The sequence below is a fragment of the Manis javanica genome, chromosome 13, assembly GCF_040802235.1.
Source record: "Manis javanica isolate MJ-LG chromosome 13, MJ_LKY, whole genome shotgun sequence".
Lineage (NCBI taxonomy): Eukaryota > Metazoa > Chordata > Mammalia > Pholidota > Manidae > Manis > Manis javanica.
Window position 1 is genome coordinate 21,093,434 of NC_133168.1, and position 19,239 is coordinate 21,112,672.

General features: G+C 34.8%; 1 protein-coding gene across 1 annotated transcript in view; it reads right to left on the reverse strand.

The window, feature by feature from the left end:
• Positions 1–19,239, reverse strand: part of LOC140845326 (centrosomal protein of 162 kDa-like) — a 101,704-nt gene that overhangs the window by 68,715 nt on the left and 13,750 nt on the right. Inside the window, 4 exon segments of the mRNA XM_073219300.1 lie at positions 3,800–3,842; positions 3,845–3,918; positions 9,106–9,136; positions 17,266–17,412. Of these exon segments, the coding sequence (XP_073075401.1) occupies positions 3,800–3,842; positions 3,845–3,918; positions 9,106–9,136; positions 17,266–17,268 (151 nt within the window). The 5' untranslated portion in view covers positions 17,269–17,412.

Sequence of the window (19,239 nt, forward strand, 5' to 3'; positions counted from 1 at the left end):
CTGCTGAGTATATAAAAAATATGACACGTAAATGGCATAGCAGTACTGAATGATTATACTTAATTTAACAGGTGTGAGGTGTCAAGAAGAGGTCCTAGGCTTAAAGCAACAGTAAACACTCAGAAAAAGAAATGACCTAAAAGTTAGAAATTAGAAATGGAAGACAGAGAGGTATGAAGGGCTGTTCAGAATAGAGCAGGGGAAGTACTTTTCTCTTGAATCATGAATCCAAACTGATATTAAAAATAATTCCAAGGTCATATGAGTTAATTTTTTTCATGCATTTTATGAAAACGGCTAACTTTTCTGCCTTTTAAATTAAAAAAGAAAGACCCACTGTGGTCAAGAATAAATTACTAGGGGGAGCAAGGCCTGAAGCGGGCTATCAGTTAGGAGGCTCCTACAATAGCCCAGGGAAGAGATAATGGCGGCTGAGACCAAGGCGGTGCCGGGAGAGGGGCTGAGGGGCGCTCAGATTCTCAGCATGAGGAATTAACAAGGTCTGTAATGATTAGATGCTGGGTGTGAGAGAAAGAGAAGAAAAAAGGGGGACTCCATGGGTTTGGGCCTGAGCAACTAGAAGGGTGACAGTGCTTTCAGCAGAGGAGATGGTGGTCAAGTAAGGAGTGGGGAGATGAAGAGGGCAGATTTGGACACCCCTGTAGAGGGGAGGAGGAAAGTACAAATCAGGTGTCCTTGAAGCCCAGTGAAGAAAGCATGTGAGGGAGAAAGAAGTGGAGGGACTGACTCTGCTAAGGGCTGCTAGTGGGTCAGCTAAGATGGAAACTGAGCACTGGATTTAGCACCATGGAAATCATTTGCACCATTCATTACTGAAGCTCTCAGGCACTGTACCATGCATGAAAAAATTCAGGTTCTGGGGTGTGGAAGAAGCTGGAAGGAAAAGCAAGCTCTTAACTCCAGTTTCTGCTGCTGTGTGGGGAGTCAGAGCAGTAAGTTGCACCCAGACTAAAAGGCATCATGTTACTGATACCAGCAGGCTCCTCTTAGTGAAGACAGACAGGTAGCAGCTGGGAGTTCAGAAGGAGGATTCCTCATTCGTAGCCAATTAATGGGCTCCTGGAATATGTAATGAAAACAAACAAGCCAAAGTAGTTCAGAAGCAAAGCAAAGTAGTATTTGGAGAGGCGACAGCAGCAGTGGTTTTATGAAGGTGTCAGAGATCTAATCACCGCCATTTCCAGTAAAAAGCAATTAAGAATAATTACCAAGTTCCCTTAGGGAAGAGACTCTGCTTCCTAGCTATACCCTAGCGCTGTCACAAAGTAGATGCACAATAAATATCTGCTTGTTGGCTGGCTGACTGTCATGCATGGTACCTGTTATCTCATGTAATATTCACAACACCCTGTGATATAATAGTCCCAAGAGGAGACATACCAATTAAAAAAAGAAGACAGGACTCTATGTAATTATTTTATATATTACTGCAAGTCAAGATTTTTCCACTTTAGGAAGTTGAAATATATCAAATCTTGTTTTGCAGAGCCAAGGGTCTAGTCATGGAACAATACTGTCACCCTGACTGTTCTAGTCATAGAGCCAAAGTTCAAAATGGTACTTGCCCATGAGATAAATGGAAATATGCAAAGGCTAGCTCTGGCCCTCATTTTTATAGTTACCAACCTTTCCAAAATAATAAAGTACAAAAAATTTCATAAATATTATTTTAAAAAGATGATCTTTGATAATGCATCATCTGAACCTGTTTAATACTAGAAGAAACATGGTAAAAAACAAAACCAAACAAAACAACCCACTGATCTTTTTCACTCCTTAAACTGATTTGAAGATTTTCAAATAAATTTTTGAAATACTAGATAAATTTAATACCCCACAATCAAGAAGTATTTATACTGTATGCCTTCAGGTTTTTAATTATAATTTGTACTATTAACAGAGGACTGGTATAAATAATAAGAACCATACCGTTGCTACTGCTGGTTGAATCTTAACAATATATGCAGCACTATACATGATCTCAATCGACCAAACCAAGATCTTGTTATAAAGCGGCTTAGAGGCACTAATTGTCCAATGTTACACAGCTGATAACGGGCCAGGCTGGGAATATAAACACAAGGCTACACAACAATAAAATCATATGCTACTATCTTCCAGTAACTGACTCATCAAATTATTTCCGAGTCAAGAATATTTAAGAAATAAGACCAAAACACTGTAGTTTAATATTACTGCTTGGATAATCTTAATAGAATTTTTATTTTCAGTAATACATTTTTTTATTTCTGAGTTTTTCTTATAACCTACAGCAGTAATATTCATAGTGTGTTTTACAAACAAACACATTTTCAGAGAAATTCATGGGTTCTACAGATGTTTGGAATTTCATTTAAAATTATCCTTTAAAACATAAGAACTATAATAAAAATTAATCTGTACATGCAAATGTGCCATGTATGTAACTGTAATATTTTGAAGGCCACTGGAGTGGTAACTTTTGTCGCCTACTTTGTTTACATGTGTATCCTAGAATAAAGTTTCTCTGGCCATCCTGTACATATATGAACTTCCTTCATGGGTCTACAAGATCTACACTGGTCTTTTGGAAGAATTCGTGTCTGCTTATCAAAATTGTATAAGTGGACTGACTATCATGGCACATATGTTTCATGTATATAAATAAACAGCAGTAAGACAGAGGAACATGTGCTCAGCACATGCTTCCATCGTGGCAGAACATTCTACTGGGTAATAACAAGTAAGGGAGTAACATGTATTGATGGGAAATTCTGTTGTCATTTTTTCACTTTCATATTTGTATTTTAATATACAAGTGGATGAAATAAGATAGTGGTGACTCTTAGAATGGCAGTGACTAGAAAGAGGAAATCTGAGCGGGCTTTGTGGTTTCAGTCATGTTTTGTTTTTTTGATCTGATTGCCGGTTACATGAGTGTGTCAGTATTTGAAAGTTCATCAACTTGCACTGTTATGATACACTAACTTTTATATAGGCATATTACACTTCAATAAAAAGTACAAAGAAGTAAAAAATAAAATGCAAGCAGATGTTTGGAGTTGATTAGTGATTTATCATTTCTATTGCTCTTTTTTCCCAAGTGTCTGGATGGGTTTAATTGAGGCTTGCAAAGCAAGCTAATTAAGAAGTTCCATGTGCAAGTATTTGTGCAGTAACCCAATAATATTTTTATACTATACTACAATAACAAAATATAAAAACATATTGGAAGTCTGATGATGATATAAGAATATAACAAATGCCTGTAATTTCTGATTTCAAAAATTCAAAAATTTCAAAAGACCATTATTGTTCTAACTTTATAAGTAAATATTACAAATGTAAACCTGTTTATACCAAAAAATACCATTTTTATCTACACACAGAGTATACTACATGAGATTTCATTTGGAAATAAGTATTCCACCTACTGCTTTAGAAAAAATTCTGAAAAAACAATCTTAAAGACCTTTACAACTTTAAGTGTAGATGGTCCTAGGCATTTCAGAATTTGGAGATGTGGTCTAGCTTTTTCCTACACACAGGAAACTATGGAAAATTAAAGTAAGTCCAAAGTCTCATTTCTCCTGCACATGGCAATTTTAACTGAAGACTTTGGAGGGCCATAGAAAATTAGTTACTATTTCCCTATGGAGCTATACTTCTTATCAACAGCATTTATTCATTTATTAATAAGTATTTACTTGTAAACACACTTGACTTGGCTTACTAGCATTAAGTGTCACCATTAATAAATTAATCAATTAATAGAGAACAGCCAGTTTTTCACTTTTACCTGTTCCTGTCATTTCATTATCAGTTATTTCTGGCAGGGCTTTTTTGGCTTAGTTGTTGCTCTATCCTGTTCATCAAGGTTGACCTCTGCAACAGAGTCTAATGAATCCAGCAGCTCCACTGGAACAACATAAAAAAATATATATTAGGAATATAGAGAACTTTGTATAGTTCCTTTAATGGAACATTTTAATTATATGCATGCTGTATAAAAACAAAGAAATATTTACATGTAAAGAATATGTGATCATGTATCTTTCACAAGCATGCCTTTCTTAAGTACAAGAGATCAGACTTACATCAACATACATTATCTGTGCTTGTATATAGGTCTAATGTACATTTAGGTGTAGAAGGCAAAGGGGATGAGGAAAGTAACAGAAAGAAATATTTTTCCCCCCAGCTTTATTAAAGTACAGTTGACAACTAAAAATTGTAATTTTTACAATTGTAATTGTACAATTTGATGATTCAATATATGTATACATTGTGAATACATGTATTTACCACAGTCAAGCTAATATATCCATTACCTTATATATATATAGTTATCTTTTGTGTGCGTGCTGTGAGAATACTTAAGATATCCCCCTCAGCAAACTCAAGTATACAATATTTTTAGCTATAGTCACATTGTTAGACCTCTAGAACTTACTTATTTTACATAACTGAAACTCTGTACCCCTTAACCAACATCTTACCATATTCTCCTCACCCAGCCTCTGGTAACCATTATTCTGCTCTGTTTCTATGAGCTTAACATTTTTAGATTCCACACATACATGATCTGTATCTCACTTATTTCATTTAGCATGATGTCATCCATAATATATTATGTATGTTACATTTTCTTTATTCATCCATTGATGGATATTAGGTTGTATCTATACTTTGGCTATTATAATGCTGCAATGAACATGGGAGTACAGATTATCTTTGAAATATACCCAAAGGTGGGACTGCTGAATAATAAGGTAGTTCCATTTTTTTTCCAGAAACCTCCATACCATTATCCACAGGGGCTCCACCAATCTATATTCTCACCAACACTGTACACAAGTTCCCTTGTCTCCACATCCTCACCAAAACTTATCTTTCCTTTCTGATGATAGTCCTTCTAAGTGTGTAGTGATATCTTTTTGTATTTCTCTGATGATTAGTGAAATTTAGCATCTTTTCATATACCTATTGGCCATTTGCATGTCTTCTTTTGAGGAATGTTTATTCAGGTCATTTGCTCACTTTCAATCAATCTGGGTTTTTTTTTTTTTGCTCTTGAGCTGCATGAGTTCTGTGAATTTTGGATATTAACCCCTTACCTATTATATGGTTTACAAATATTCTCTCTCATTCATTCCATAGGTTGCCTTTTTTAGTCTGTTGTTTCTTTTGTTATGCAGAAGCATTTTAGTTTGATGCAATCCCATTTGTGTATTTTTGCTTTTGTTGCCTGTATTTATAGGACCATATCTAAAAAATGATTGCCCAGTGCAATGTTAAGAAGCTTTCTTCTTGTTTTCTTCCAGTAGTTTTGTAGTTTTGGTCTTTAAGTCTTTGATCCATTTTGAGTTAATTTCTGTAGGTGGTGCAAAATAAGGGTCCAATTTCTTTCTTCTGTACGGGGATATCTAGTTTCCTGAACAGTATTAAAGAAACTATCCTCTCTTCATTGTATATTCTTAGCAGCTTTGTTGAACATCAGCTGACCATAGATACATGGATTTATTTCTGGGCTCTCCATTCTGTTTCATCAGTTTTATATCTGTTTTTATGTCAACGCCATATTGCTTTCACACCTATAGCTTTATAATATATTGTTACACCAGGCAGTGTGATGCCTCCAAGCTGTGCTCTTTCTCAAGCTTGCTTTTGCTATTTGGAGTCTTTTGTGGTTGATCAAAAATTTTAAAATTGATTTTCCTGTTTCTGTAGAGAATGACATAGGGATTTTGATAGGGATTGCATGCAGACATGTAGATCACTTTGAGTAATATGGACATTTAAAAAAATACTCATTCTTCCAGTCCATGAAAATGGGATGCCTTTCATTCATCTGTGACTTCTTTAACTTCCATGTTTTATACTTTTCAGTTTAAAGATCTTTCACTTCTTTGGTTAAGCTTACTCCCAAGTATCTTATCCTTTTGGTTCCTGTTGTGAATGGGATTGTTTTATTGATTTCTTTTTCAGATAGTTTATTGTTCGTGTATAGAAAACAAGACTGATTTTTGTATGTTGATTTTTTTTACTGAATTCGTTTACTAATTCTAACAATTTTATGGAGTCATTAGGGTTTCCCATGCATGTGATCATGCCATTGGCAGCCAGATATAATTTTACTTCTTCCTTTCTGATTTGGATATCTTTTATCCTTGTCTTCTCTAGTTAGAACTTGCAGCACTATGTTGAACAAAAGTGGTGAGAGTGGGCATCTTTGCCTTGTTTTGGATCTTAGAGGGAAAGTTTTATCATTTTTCCCCTCTGATTGAGATGTTAGTTGTAGGCTTTTCATAGATGTCTTTATTGTGTGAGGCAGGTTCTATTTTGTTGGGAGTTTTATGAATAGATGTTGAACTTTGTCAAATGCTTTTCTGATGTTTATTGAGATTATTAGGTTTTTTTTTGCTTTTATTTTGTTAACATGTTGTAACATACTGACTGTCTTGCACATATTGAGCTATCCTTGTATCCAGGGATAAATCCCATTTTGTCATGGTATATGATCCTTTTAATGTGCTGTTAATTATGAGGGGTTTTGTTTGTATTTATTTTCATCAGGGATATTGGCCTGTAATTTTCTTTCCTTCCCCTCTTCTTGCTTTACTACATTTTACTATTATCAACTAACTTTAAGGTAATTCATATCAATTGTCTCTGTATTCTTTCTGAATAGTATCTTCATAGTATTCCAGCATGTTGTTATCTTGCAATCAATATGTAAGTATTTACACCATAAAACAGGCAAAATCTACAAAATAAGGCTTTTTCTTTTCTTCCAGAATCTTTTTGTTAAACATATATCAACATATCACTGGTTGGGACCCTGTAAATTACTTTTCTTCTTTAATTAACTATGTTTGTTTTTTCAAGATTTACTGAGGCAATATTGTCAAATAAAATTGTAATATGTTCAATGTGTACAACATGATGATTTGATATATGTATATTTGTGAAAGGATTTCTGTTAATTACATCCGTCACCTCACATGCTGTTTTTACTGTTGAGAACACTCACGTTCTACTTCCTTACCAAATTTCAATTACATAATACAATATTAATTGCTCGTTATACACTAGATCCTTAGAACTTATTCATCTTATAACTTAATATTTGTACCTGTTTACCAGTCTCTCCCATCCTCAAACCCCCAAGCCTCCTGTACCCTCCATTCTACTGTTTCTATAAGTTGAACTTATTTTTTAAGATTCCACATAGAAGTAATACTAGGCAGTATTGTCTTTCTCTGTGGTTTATTTCACTTAGCATAACGCTCTCCAGGTTCATCCATGTTGCAAATGGCACAATATCCTTCTTTTTTAAGGATGAAAAATATGTCATTAGTATATATAGTCCACATTTTTATTCATCCATCAACAGGTCATTTTCATACCTTGGCTATTGTGAATAATGCTACAACGAACATGGGAGTTACAGATATCTCTTTAAGACTTCATTTTCTTTGAATATATTCCCAAAAGTGGATTGCTGGATCATACGGTAGTTTTCTTTTTAATCTGTTGAGGAATCTTCATACTGTTTTCCATACTGGCCACACATTTATATTCCCACCAACAGTATATGAGGGTTCCCTTTTCTTCACATTCTTGCCAGTTTTGTTATCTCCTGTCTTTTTGATAATAGCCATACTGACAGATGAGGGGTGATACCTCATTGTGGTCTGGATTTGCATTTCCCTGATGATTAGTGAAACTGAACATCTTTCCATATACCTGTTGGCCATTTGTATGTCTTCTTTAGGAAAATGTCTATTGGGATCCTTTGACCGTTTTTTAAAATTCAGTTGTTTTTTGACTATAAAGCTAGATGAGTTCCTTGTGTAGTTTGGGTATTAACCTCTTCTTGGACAAGTGGTTTGCAAGTATTTTGTTCCATTCACAGAATGCCTTTTCATTGTGTTGAAGGTTCTCTTTGCTGTGAGAATTTTTTTAGTTTGATGTAGTCCCACTTCCTTATTTTTGCTTTTGCTGACTTTGTTTTGGTGTTAAATCTAAAAAATCATTGCCAAGACCAAAGTCAAAGAGCTTAACTCCCATGTTTTCTTCAGCTGTTTTACAGTTTCAGGTCTTATACTCAAGTATTTAATCCATTTTTAATTGATTTTTGTGTATCATGTAAGATAATGGTCCAGTTTCATCTTTTGCTATCCAGTTTCCCAAATACTATTTATCGAAGAAATTATCCTTTCCTCACTGTGGATTCTTTGTGCCTTTGTCAAAAATTAAATGATCATATATTTATTTCTGGGTTCTCTAACTGTTCCATTGATCTCTGTGTCTATTTTTAAGACCAATACCATACTGTTTTGATTACTATAGTTTAGTAATATAGTTTGAAATCAAGAAGTATGATGCCCCAGCTTTGTTCTTCTTTCTCAAGACTGCTTTGGCTATTAAGGCTTTTTATGATTCCATACATGTTTTAGGATTATTTTTCCTATTTCTGTGAAAAATGCCATTGGAATTTGATAGGAAGTGCACTAAATCTGTAGATCATTTTAGGTAGTACAGACATTTTTAGAACATCAATTCTTTCAATCAATAAGCACTGAGTATCTTTCCATTTATTTGGGTGTTCTTCAATTGCTTTCATCAATGTTTTACAGTTTTAAGTGTACAACTCTTATCTCCTTGATTAAATTTATTCCTAAGTATCTTATTTGTTTTAATGCTGTGGTAAATGGAATTGTTTCTTGTGATTTTATTTTCTTGAAGTACTTTTGTCTGGTCTTGATATCAAGATGATGCTGACCTCATAGAATGAGTTTGGAAGAATTCCCTCTTTTTCTGCTTTTGTAAAATTTTAAGAAAGATTGAAACGAATTTGTTTTTGAATGTTTGGTAGAATTAATCCATAATGCCATATAATACTAGCCTTCTAAAAAAGGAAATATTCCTAAATATAACAAGATGGATTCAAAATAAACATAAGGTACATTTGTTGAGAAAATTTGTGAACTTCAATTCATTAGATATCTAACAACAGAGATAGTGATTCAGAATAATTTAGATGCAATTCTGAACAGACCAATTTTTTTCCAACTAAAATATACAAATATAAATATTTACCATTAGCCAGCATGCCAGTTTTCTCTTCTTCCTAAATTAAAAGAAAACAATCATTTGACTTGAAACCAGTTACATAAGATGACCATGATGCAGATGGTAACAAAATTTGAAAGTCAGTGCTTTTCTCCATTATTAAAAGGTCAAGAAATGTGCCTTCTAGGTTTTTTCTATCACTCTCATTCACCAATAAACCTACATGGTTAGAGAATGTAACTGTGAGAGAACTTCTACAAGTCTCTTCAGAACCTTGGCAATTACTAGTAATTAATTTAGGCTTTTATAACCTTGGTTAAGAGTTTCTAGATGCCATCTGTTCACCTACCTTGCTCAGAAATTCTATTTTTCAAACTTCAAGGTAACATGACTATTTTATACGTAACTCCTATTATACCATCACCAGTCATTTTCCTCTTATTGTTTGAAATTAATGATCAAATATAACTTGTAATCATTGTTTCATGCGTATTTTGGAAAAAAATTTTCAAAAAGGCAGGCCATCAAATGGCATGGAAGTTAAAATTTGTCAAAACTGTAAGTTCCTTTAAAGTAAGTTTTCTAATTAGTGTCATCTACATTCTCCACTTGGATAGGCAGTATGTAGGATCATCCCAATGAAAGAGCTCTAACTCCTTCCTATTTTGATCTTTACCCAGATGGCTCTCTATTAGGGTTCCACATTTAGGATGGCACATTTTTATGCAAGTTGTGCCAAATATACCAAATAGTTTCACAGAAACTATCACCTCTTCTACTGACCTATTTATTTTTCACAAAATATTATAATTGCCATATTACAAGTATAAATCCCACTAAGTACCTAAGAATAATCATGTCACATTAATCTTTGTGTATTTCTAAAGTCATCTTATCTTTCCCTCCAAGCTGAGTAACATAGACAGCCAAGGACAAAGTATTAAGTAAATTTAAAAATAAGAGTGTTTATTAATACCTAGAAAGTGTCTCTCACTTCTATTTAGAATCTACAGTTACATAACATCTTCAAAACATCTAGTCCTAATACACAGTTCCAAAAGAGACCGTGTCTGGATCAAGACCAATATAACAAATAGTTATTATTCTACTATTTAGTATTAGGGATCTTCAAGGATAAATTTTACATGGCAAGCAATATGGAAGAGAACACTTGGCCAGTCTTGGTAGGAACTGTGATACCAGAGAACTAGAGTACAGAAACAATGAATGTGAATGTAGTAATTTAGCCAATTAAGTTTCAGACAGTAATGTCACTATTAGTATAAATACTGAGGAGGGGTATTTACTGTACTTCACAAGGACAAGACCTACCAAAGAAAAGTGTGTTTTAATATACCTGTTTAAAAACATGAAGATCACAGGGTCAGAAAGTCAAATTTCAGAAAAAGACTGGATTACCAAAGGAAGAAGTCTGTATAAGAATAATTTATTAAAATGTTAACAGAAAGATAGCTTTAGATGCACCTTTTCTTGCAAAGATGTAATAGAATTCAACTCAAAAGACAGGTTTATTTCATTTTTCTTGTACTTCAGTTAGTTATAAAAGTTTTACCTTTTTAATCTTTTATATTATTAACTGACTAAAATATTATAGGGCTGTCCAAAAGATTTTATATCTTTAAAACAAATTTTAATATGTTTTCAAAGACAAAAATCTCAAACTGTTTACATATGAACTGTTACAATTTTTATTACAAATCATTATATACAAATTGTTACATATATTAAAACTTTCACATAAAAAAGAACACTGGAATTTTCTAAATAACAGTAGATATAGTTAAATTCACAAAACAGTTATCAAGAAATTACTTTGTATTAGACATAATTCTGGGTGCTAGGACTAATATATGATAATTAAGATTCTAATGTCCAAGGTAGGAATGACTGAATTTTAAGTAACCTCAGAGATTAGATTTGTTAAGTAAAAATGAACAAGTTGAGGAGACCTGGGAGGGTAGAACAGTGAATTTCGACAATACTCGGGTTTTGAGAACTCCCTGAGATCAGTGGAAGGAGGTGTAGTGTAGTGCCTGCGTGACTGCTGAGAGGTAGTATAAGCAACAGTTCACGTAAAACAGCATAGAGCTTAAGAGCATGACCAGGAGCCTGAAGGCCTGCATTCAATTCCTGGTTCTGCTACTTTCAACTGCAGAACCATCACCAGGTCAAAAATTCTCTTTGCCTCATTTTTCTCATCTATAATGTTGGGATGAAAATAGTACTTATCTCACACAAAAGGTCACTGAGAAGGTTAAAAATGAAAGTGTTTAGAACAGTGACTGATATACACTATGCATTATATATACAAGTGTTAGGTGTTATATTTAGTAGTAATAATTGTCTGTTAGTATTATTACAGCTAGCATTGTACTTACTATGAACCAAAGGTTAATAAAGCCAAATATTATTTCTGATTGGGAAAAGTGCTAGTCAATTGTGAATTTTTAAAAAATAGATTTTGTCAACTGCACTTAGCAACTGAATAGTCTATAGGCAAATATTGTTGTCCAACATATTCCTTCCTCAGGAATTTGTCATGAATAAACTAGGTTTGAAGTAGAAAGAAAATGTCACTGGTAGATAGAAATGAGATGGAGAAAACAAGAAATAAAGGGAAGGAAAATAGCACATCAAAGATTCCAGAAAGAAATACCAAAGCAAATTAAGTTTATACAAAAATGGAAGAATAAAACCAAGCCGAGAAGGTGGTGCCCCACTGAGAAATATCAGAGCTAATACCCAGGCTCTCCCATATTGGTTGGAAAAGGAGAATATTTGTAGTGTTCCGATCTTTGCGGGAGGTGGATGTTACACATACAAGGTACTATTTCTATTATTATATTCCCTACCCCTGCACTTTGAAAATAGTATTTGCATAAACGGAAAATGTTTTTAAAATTCAAATAAACAATAATCAATTTAAAAGCTCTAAATGATACATTTTGAAAACATTTTTCATTGTTAGAAATTAGTTGCAAATTTTGATTCAAGTAGGAGGCACACTAGAGGACTTTCTCCTCTACCATGTTGGATTTTAAGGACTTTGTAAACAATGAGTCAACTGAACAAAATGTATGAAACAACAGTTTTCAGACACTGGACAACTGGCAGCACAAAAATTTGATTTCCAAGAAAAGATTAACAAGTGAGTTGATCCCTAAAGTACTTGAAAGTATATACATTTTAGAAAGCTGAGTAGGGAATGTGGAGATCAAGATGGTCTTGTGTTAAGCAGACAGAGATAAGAGATCAGAAAAGTTGAGGCAATTGGAAGTTACAGGGCAGTGATAATGATAGGAAGTACCTACGTAGAAACAGAGCTGTAGTAATCTGCCTGCAGTCTCCTTGAGTATTTGCTGAATACTAATCCATTCTTGTGTAGTTTCAGCAAAGAATAACTGGGATGGTTCAGGCTGGACAATTCCCAGAGTTCACACAGGGTAAGAAGACTGGGGCTTTAACCATCTTGAGTGGAATAAGTCCTCACTGTGAAGTAAGGGCATTCAGCAGAAACCTCAGGGGGGCTGTGCCTTAGCAGTAGTGCCAAACTCAGCTAGGTCAAAGGTCACTCTAGACTTCCCCTGAGGAAACATAAGAGGCTGAAAGGATTAAACTGGCAGCATCAACTGTCAGAACGAAACTCAACACTCTTTTAAAGAAGAAAACAAAATCCAGACAATTAACAATGTAAAAATCTACATATCCAATACCCAACTAAAAAAAAAATCACTGGACTTACAATAAGGTGGAAAAAAATGGCCATAACTAGAAGTCAATAGAAAGAGACCCAGAAATGAACAAATGTTGGGAATATATTGGAACAAATGTTGGGAACACATGCAGAATATGCTCAATGCTGAGGACTTGAAAAAAAAATAACCATGAGGGAAGAGACTAAAGAGATTTGGGGAAAAAAATCCAAAAGGAAGTTCTAGAGTGAAAGAAAAATCATTTGATGAATTAACAGAAGATTAAAGAAAAGAAGAAAAAAGATTAGTGAACTTGAACACATAGCAATAAAAACAGAAGCACAGAGGGGCAAAAAGCTTTAAGAAGGAAACAGTCTGAGTAACTTGTGGGACAGAATTCAGTTTTCTAACCTATTTGTAATTAGAGTCAGGGGATGGGGAGGAGGACAGAAATGATATCTGAAGAATTAATGGCCAAAACATTTTGAAAACAGAAAAAAACCCCACAATATATACAAAATAACAATAACAGGGATTACCAGTAACTTCTCTTTATTATCAGAAGATAATAAAATGAAATCAATAAAGTGCTCAAAGAAAAAAAAACTCTACCTAAAATTTTGTATCAGGCAAAAGTATTTTTCAAAAACAAAGGCAAATATATTTTCAGACAAAAACAGAGAATTCACGGATAGTACACTTGCACTACAAGAAATTTGTGACAGGAAGTTCTTCATGCTGAAAAAAAATACTGGGTAGAAACTCAAAATTAATACTAGAAAGCAACTATATGAAAATTGCTAAGTGAACAGATCTTAAAATTATCACAAGAAAAGCAAATTATTTTTTTGTAATTATGTAAGGTGACAAATATTAACTCAACTTGCTGTGGTAATCATTTTGCAATGTATATATATGTCAAATCAGTATGTCATACACCTGAAAAATAATATGTTAATTATACCTCAATTTAAAACTAAATTTTAAAAGATTCATTTCAAAATAAAAGTTAAAAAAGGAAATTCCAATCTGTGCAAAGGAATACAAAGCACTGGGAATGGTAAGTATGTAGATAAATAGAAATTTTTATATAAATTTTTTATCATCCTTAAGAATTAAGTGATAATATAAAAGCATTAATATTAATAATAATAAGTAATAATGTATTTGGGGTTTTTAAGATACAGTATAACAAAAACTGCAGTGTTTGGAGAGTGTTACTGTTCAGACTTGTATAAACTAGTATAATATAGACTAATAAGAAAAAGACATATTGTGACTCATGGGGCAACTAAGAAAAAATACAGCAAACAGGTATAACTAACAAGACAAAAAAATGGGATAAAATGGAATGCTATAAATAATCCAATAGAATACAGGACAAACACAGTAACAAGAAAAAAAAAGGATGGAGAGCTAAAAAACAAATGGCAAACAGTAAATACCATTGCCAATGAATATATTTTTGTAAAGGGTATAAACATTTCAATGAAAAGTCAGAGGTTAATAGATTGGATAAAACACCAAATCACAGCTATATGCTATCTATAAGAAAATCATTTGAAAAACACAGGCACATTAAATATCAAAAGATATTAAGAGAAATACCCACTCCCCTCTCCTAACCATGCTTTGGTTTGCCCCGATCTTCGCACAAAAATCCTTTTTCCTGTCTTCCCACTGGTCCACTGTTCACTGCCAACAAACGATGCAGGAGGGCACTTGCAACAATTTCTTAGTAGCTCAGATTGTAACAGGGAATTCACTCTATTCGTTCAGAGCTCTTCCCAAGATAATACGATTTTCCTTTTAACTATTTTTCTCTTATTAATGTCTTTATTAAAAGCTATATTATCTTTTCAAATATTATAAATGTTAAAACCAGTGAAATTACGTGGCTGTTCATGTTTTGATTCATTCTCCTATTTATCTTCAGTAAATTCTGCATTAGCTTGATTACTGTAAAAATATTTACTTATTTAGTATTACATGTTAATAATACACCTCCATGTAATCCTTTGTGCTAGTTTTAAAAAATCTCTAATATTATATATTTTTTCTCAAGTACTCGTGTTCTGTGTAAAGCTAAAAATTCAGGAGCTATAAGGATAATGCTTTGAAACTAAAAGATTCTCAAAGTCTAAGACTAATTGTAACTGCCAAATACAAAGGGTAAAAAATGTCACTATTTCTTAACTTCAAACATAAATATACAATTTTCTACCTAAATCTATCCATTTACATGTCTCAGGGCCCAGATATTCTTTCTACAGGGAAGATTAGGAATTGACCACAAGTGATGAGACCAGTGAAAGTCTATGTGGAGGCCAGAAAAAAAATGCCAGGGTCAACATTTACATGCCAATAAGCAATTTAATCCTGAAATGAAAGCTGAATAGGAGCCTTAAACTAATAAATATTCAGACAAGCGACAAAGGAGCTTGAGCAAATCACCTACCGCTTTCTTTCAAACCAAGGAATCAGTTCTACCTTCTCCAATCCATCAACCTCATCTTTAGTGAGATCATTAGCAGATACAAGAAACTATAAAACTACAATAATAAAAACAGCAAACAGCATTGCATACTCAATGCTATGCAGCACTCTGACTACCTTGTTCTAGAGCAGAAATATCAGAGGGTAAGAATATTTTTAAGAAATAACAAAAAGTTAAGAACTATTACAAAGGGTGAGGCAAAAACTTGTGGCCAACAAGCCTGTGTGCTTAATCTGCACTGACACGGTGGGGAGGGGCAATCCGCGCAGGTCCTCGGGTGGCCCTTGGCAGGGCGTGCCGTGAGCTCCAAGCACAGGCGCTCCTTTCCCAGGGCGTTTCTCCGGGTTGTGCTGGCAGAGAGACCTGACAAAGCCAGCAACAGCATCGCCCAAAGAGAAGGCGTGTCTCCACTAACTGTAAGAGCAATAGGTTCCGCCAGCTCAGTGATCCTCTCCTGGGAAGCAGCCGACTGCGCGTGCAGACAGCCATCATGGCGCGGTGCGCTGCCTCCGAGGGCCTTGCGGGACATGGGGAACTGAGGGAAGTAACCATGACACGCGGGCACTGCTTTTGTTGTGAGGAATAGTCCTTCATTTCTGACCCAGGAATCCTGTCTCTCTAATCGGCATCCACGGAACTGGCAGGCTAACTTGTCAGCTTGCAGGGAGGGTAAAATGAGGCAGTAGTGCCCTGAGGAGACATGTCAGTCCCCGCACGGCTAGTTCATGACAGTCACTGTTCTGCTTTATCCGCTGTCGGCAAGAACCTACGCAGCCTGAGGGGGCCAGGTACTGCACATCCAGAGGTTATGATTCTCTGCTCCTTACTTTATTAACACTTGGTGTTTGTGAAGTTGTAATCTGACTTCCTTCTGTAATTTTAAAACTTAAATTGAAAACTGAACCTGAGGAAATTTAAGATACCAGGCGTCACAAAGGTGACAATGTCAAAGGTCTACTGTACGTACCAGAGGACCACTTCAGTCAACCAGTAGGATTTCCAGGATACACGGACACCTCCTGATAATCATCAGGGTGAACCATCCACGAAGGGAGGACACAGACCAACCCTGCCTGCTTCCCCTTCTTTCCTGTTCCTTTTCTCCCTGAAGCTATATCAGCTCCCTGGACTTTCTTATTTACCCTCTCTGTGGAAAATCACTTTCTAATTACTTTCCTAGTAGGATCTTTTTGGCAATGTACTGTTAGTCTCCGTATCTCAGGCATGAAATTTCAGATATCTGGAGGCAAAGAGGGCTCTCGAATACAAATCAACACACGCCATTCATGTAGCAGTGATATCCTGACCAAAATAATAAACAGAGAAAAGACTTAAAAATAAGATCTAACCTTTGCCTGTTACAATGTTTACCACTAAGTCCACGCAGATACCACCCTTCCAAAAACATACACATGAAAAGCATTTAATGATTAGTTTATGTTGAATTTACATGACCTACGTAAAGCTTTAAAATGTATGGAGTCATTAGAATCTAATTCCTTATTTAATCTTGAATAATCAATGGAAGATGGTAAGCCTTTCTCAAGCCTGGCAAAAAATTGTTCTTTTTCTTCTTGTTCTTCTAATGTGTCCAGCCCCAATCCGAGGATACTGTGATTGAGCTCAGAAACTACCATCTCTAAATGGGAAGCATAAATATATTTTATTAATGTACATAATTTTGAAAAAAATTAATTATAATGCCTTTTTTGACATTTATAGTAAATTTTTTAAAAATTAAAACATACTTTAATCTTTCACCCACCAAACAGATTTATATTCATAATCAATATGTAAGGTTATAATGCTTTTCTAGATGTGTAATTCTAAGCTATTAAAAGAATTAAAGGTATGACAGCTGTTTCATGGTTCAGTCAGTAAAGGCAGCTCCAAGAGTGTTATGAATTAATTTTTGTAAAAATTCTGATTATAAGCACAGTAATTAGCCTGTCAGCTCATATCCTTTACATTTCTTACCATTTGTTTCTAAACTGTCAATACTTAAGACAGACGTTCCACTGCTCTTAAGAACTTGAACCCGTCTGGCAGAGGGCTCCTCTGTTTCCGTAATAGGCTGAGTGGTCTGCTTTGTTTTCAAATAGCTTACATTTGTTCCAAGCAGTCCTAGGGAGGAGAGTTAATATCATTAGATATTTATGTTTAGGAAATTTTTTTCAGTACTATATCAACTCAGTAATACTGTTATACTAATTTTGTGGACAGTAGCTACAAAATAAATCTTGGTTTACTAAATAAGTATCCATCAGACCTAAAATTCACAAAAGAAAAATTCAGTTCTACTTGCTAGCAGTAGATCTTATTAGACAGACTATTTCAAAAATTTGCATAGTGAGATGATAAATTTTAATTATTTCGAAGCACAAGTATTTAAAACAGTATACCAAGCCACCTAAGAGTATCTTCAGCCTTATATGAAGAGAAGGATGTCACTAGGTGAACTGGAAAACAGAGACAATTCCAGAAGGAAGAGAAGGTACAAAGGGTCCACAGAACACATCTGAGGGTGTGTGCAAAAAGGCCAGGGAGGCTGGATGCAGAGAGTAAGGGCGCATCTGGAGGAAATAAGCCCCGAGCGGGAGTTGATGGTCAGACTATTCTTGTCCTCTAGGCCAGGTAGGGGTTTGCTCTTTATTCTGAAAGCAATAGAAAACTGAAACACTGAGAAAGTTATTTCTCCCTCAGAAGGTTCTACACTTTTGATGTCAGGAATCATATCTTGGCTTTGTGTGCTAGGGTCTAGTACTCAAAACATAACATAAACTCAATAAATATCTGTGCTGACTGAGGGACCTGGTTATGGCCTTGGGCCGAGAAACCCTCTCCCTTGTTCAAGTGGATACTGTCAGTTTGCTTCTTAAGTATCCTTCTTTGTCTTCCTTATTAATCAAATCTACTTCTGACTGTCAACAGTTCCAATAGTACTTCATTATATAATATCCTTTTCAAGCACCAAAGGGGGAAAAGATTCTAAAAAAGAATTCCTTACATGCAAACTTCAGCACTGTTGCATGGTTTGGGGTTTTATGAAAAAAATGCACTGAATTTTTCATTAAGACAATTCCTTACTGTATAGTATTATGAAGAACAGAAAAGTGACTATCAAATTCACTCTAACATTCATGTATCAAACACATTTTTATTTACTGTTCAGAGTCAAGGGATACAAGAAAAAGATGTGTTTCCTGCCCTCACAAAGCTCCTAACCTCAGTGGTAACCTTATAGGCTAAGACTATCAACACAATATGTAGGTGTTTGTGTGGTGTTTGGACACCAAAACAAAGGAGAAAACAGCTATGTTACAAAGGAAGCTAGAAGAATTAGGGAAGGAGTGCAAAAAAGAGGTAATGCCAAGCTTTACTGGACAGGAAGGATGAGAGGAAAGGAATTCTAGTGGCAAGAAAGCATGAGCTAATACACAGAGGCATGGAGTCAATGGCATTTCCAGGAAATGAGGGATAACTGAGTGTGGCTGGAGCACATGGGGCCAGAAAAGGAGGGTTCTAATCAGACTACCTAGAGCACTAATCATCACATTAAGGAATCTGGGCTCAATTTTATGTGGAAAAAACAAAGTCATGGTAAATATTCCCCTAAAGAAGAGATACAAAAATCCTATCAGTTTATAAAATGGTGCTTCATGATCCACAAAGAGTGTGAAGGTCGGCACTTAACAGAAGTGGCCTGGGGTTCCTTACAGACCCAGCAGTATCCCGTATAGCAGGCATACTGAAGAAACATCCCAGAGTCATCTCGCATTTGTAAACATGTGACCAGGAATAGTTCTGGGAAAGCTGTACACAAGTACAGACAGACTCAATAATTAGTTTTATTACCATTAAAGCAATAAACTATTTTTTACTATTATAAGTAACAGATTGTGATATCAAAGTCTATAGATTTGTTAAAACCTTTTCAATGTGATGACTAAT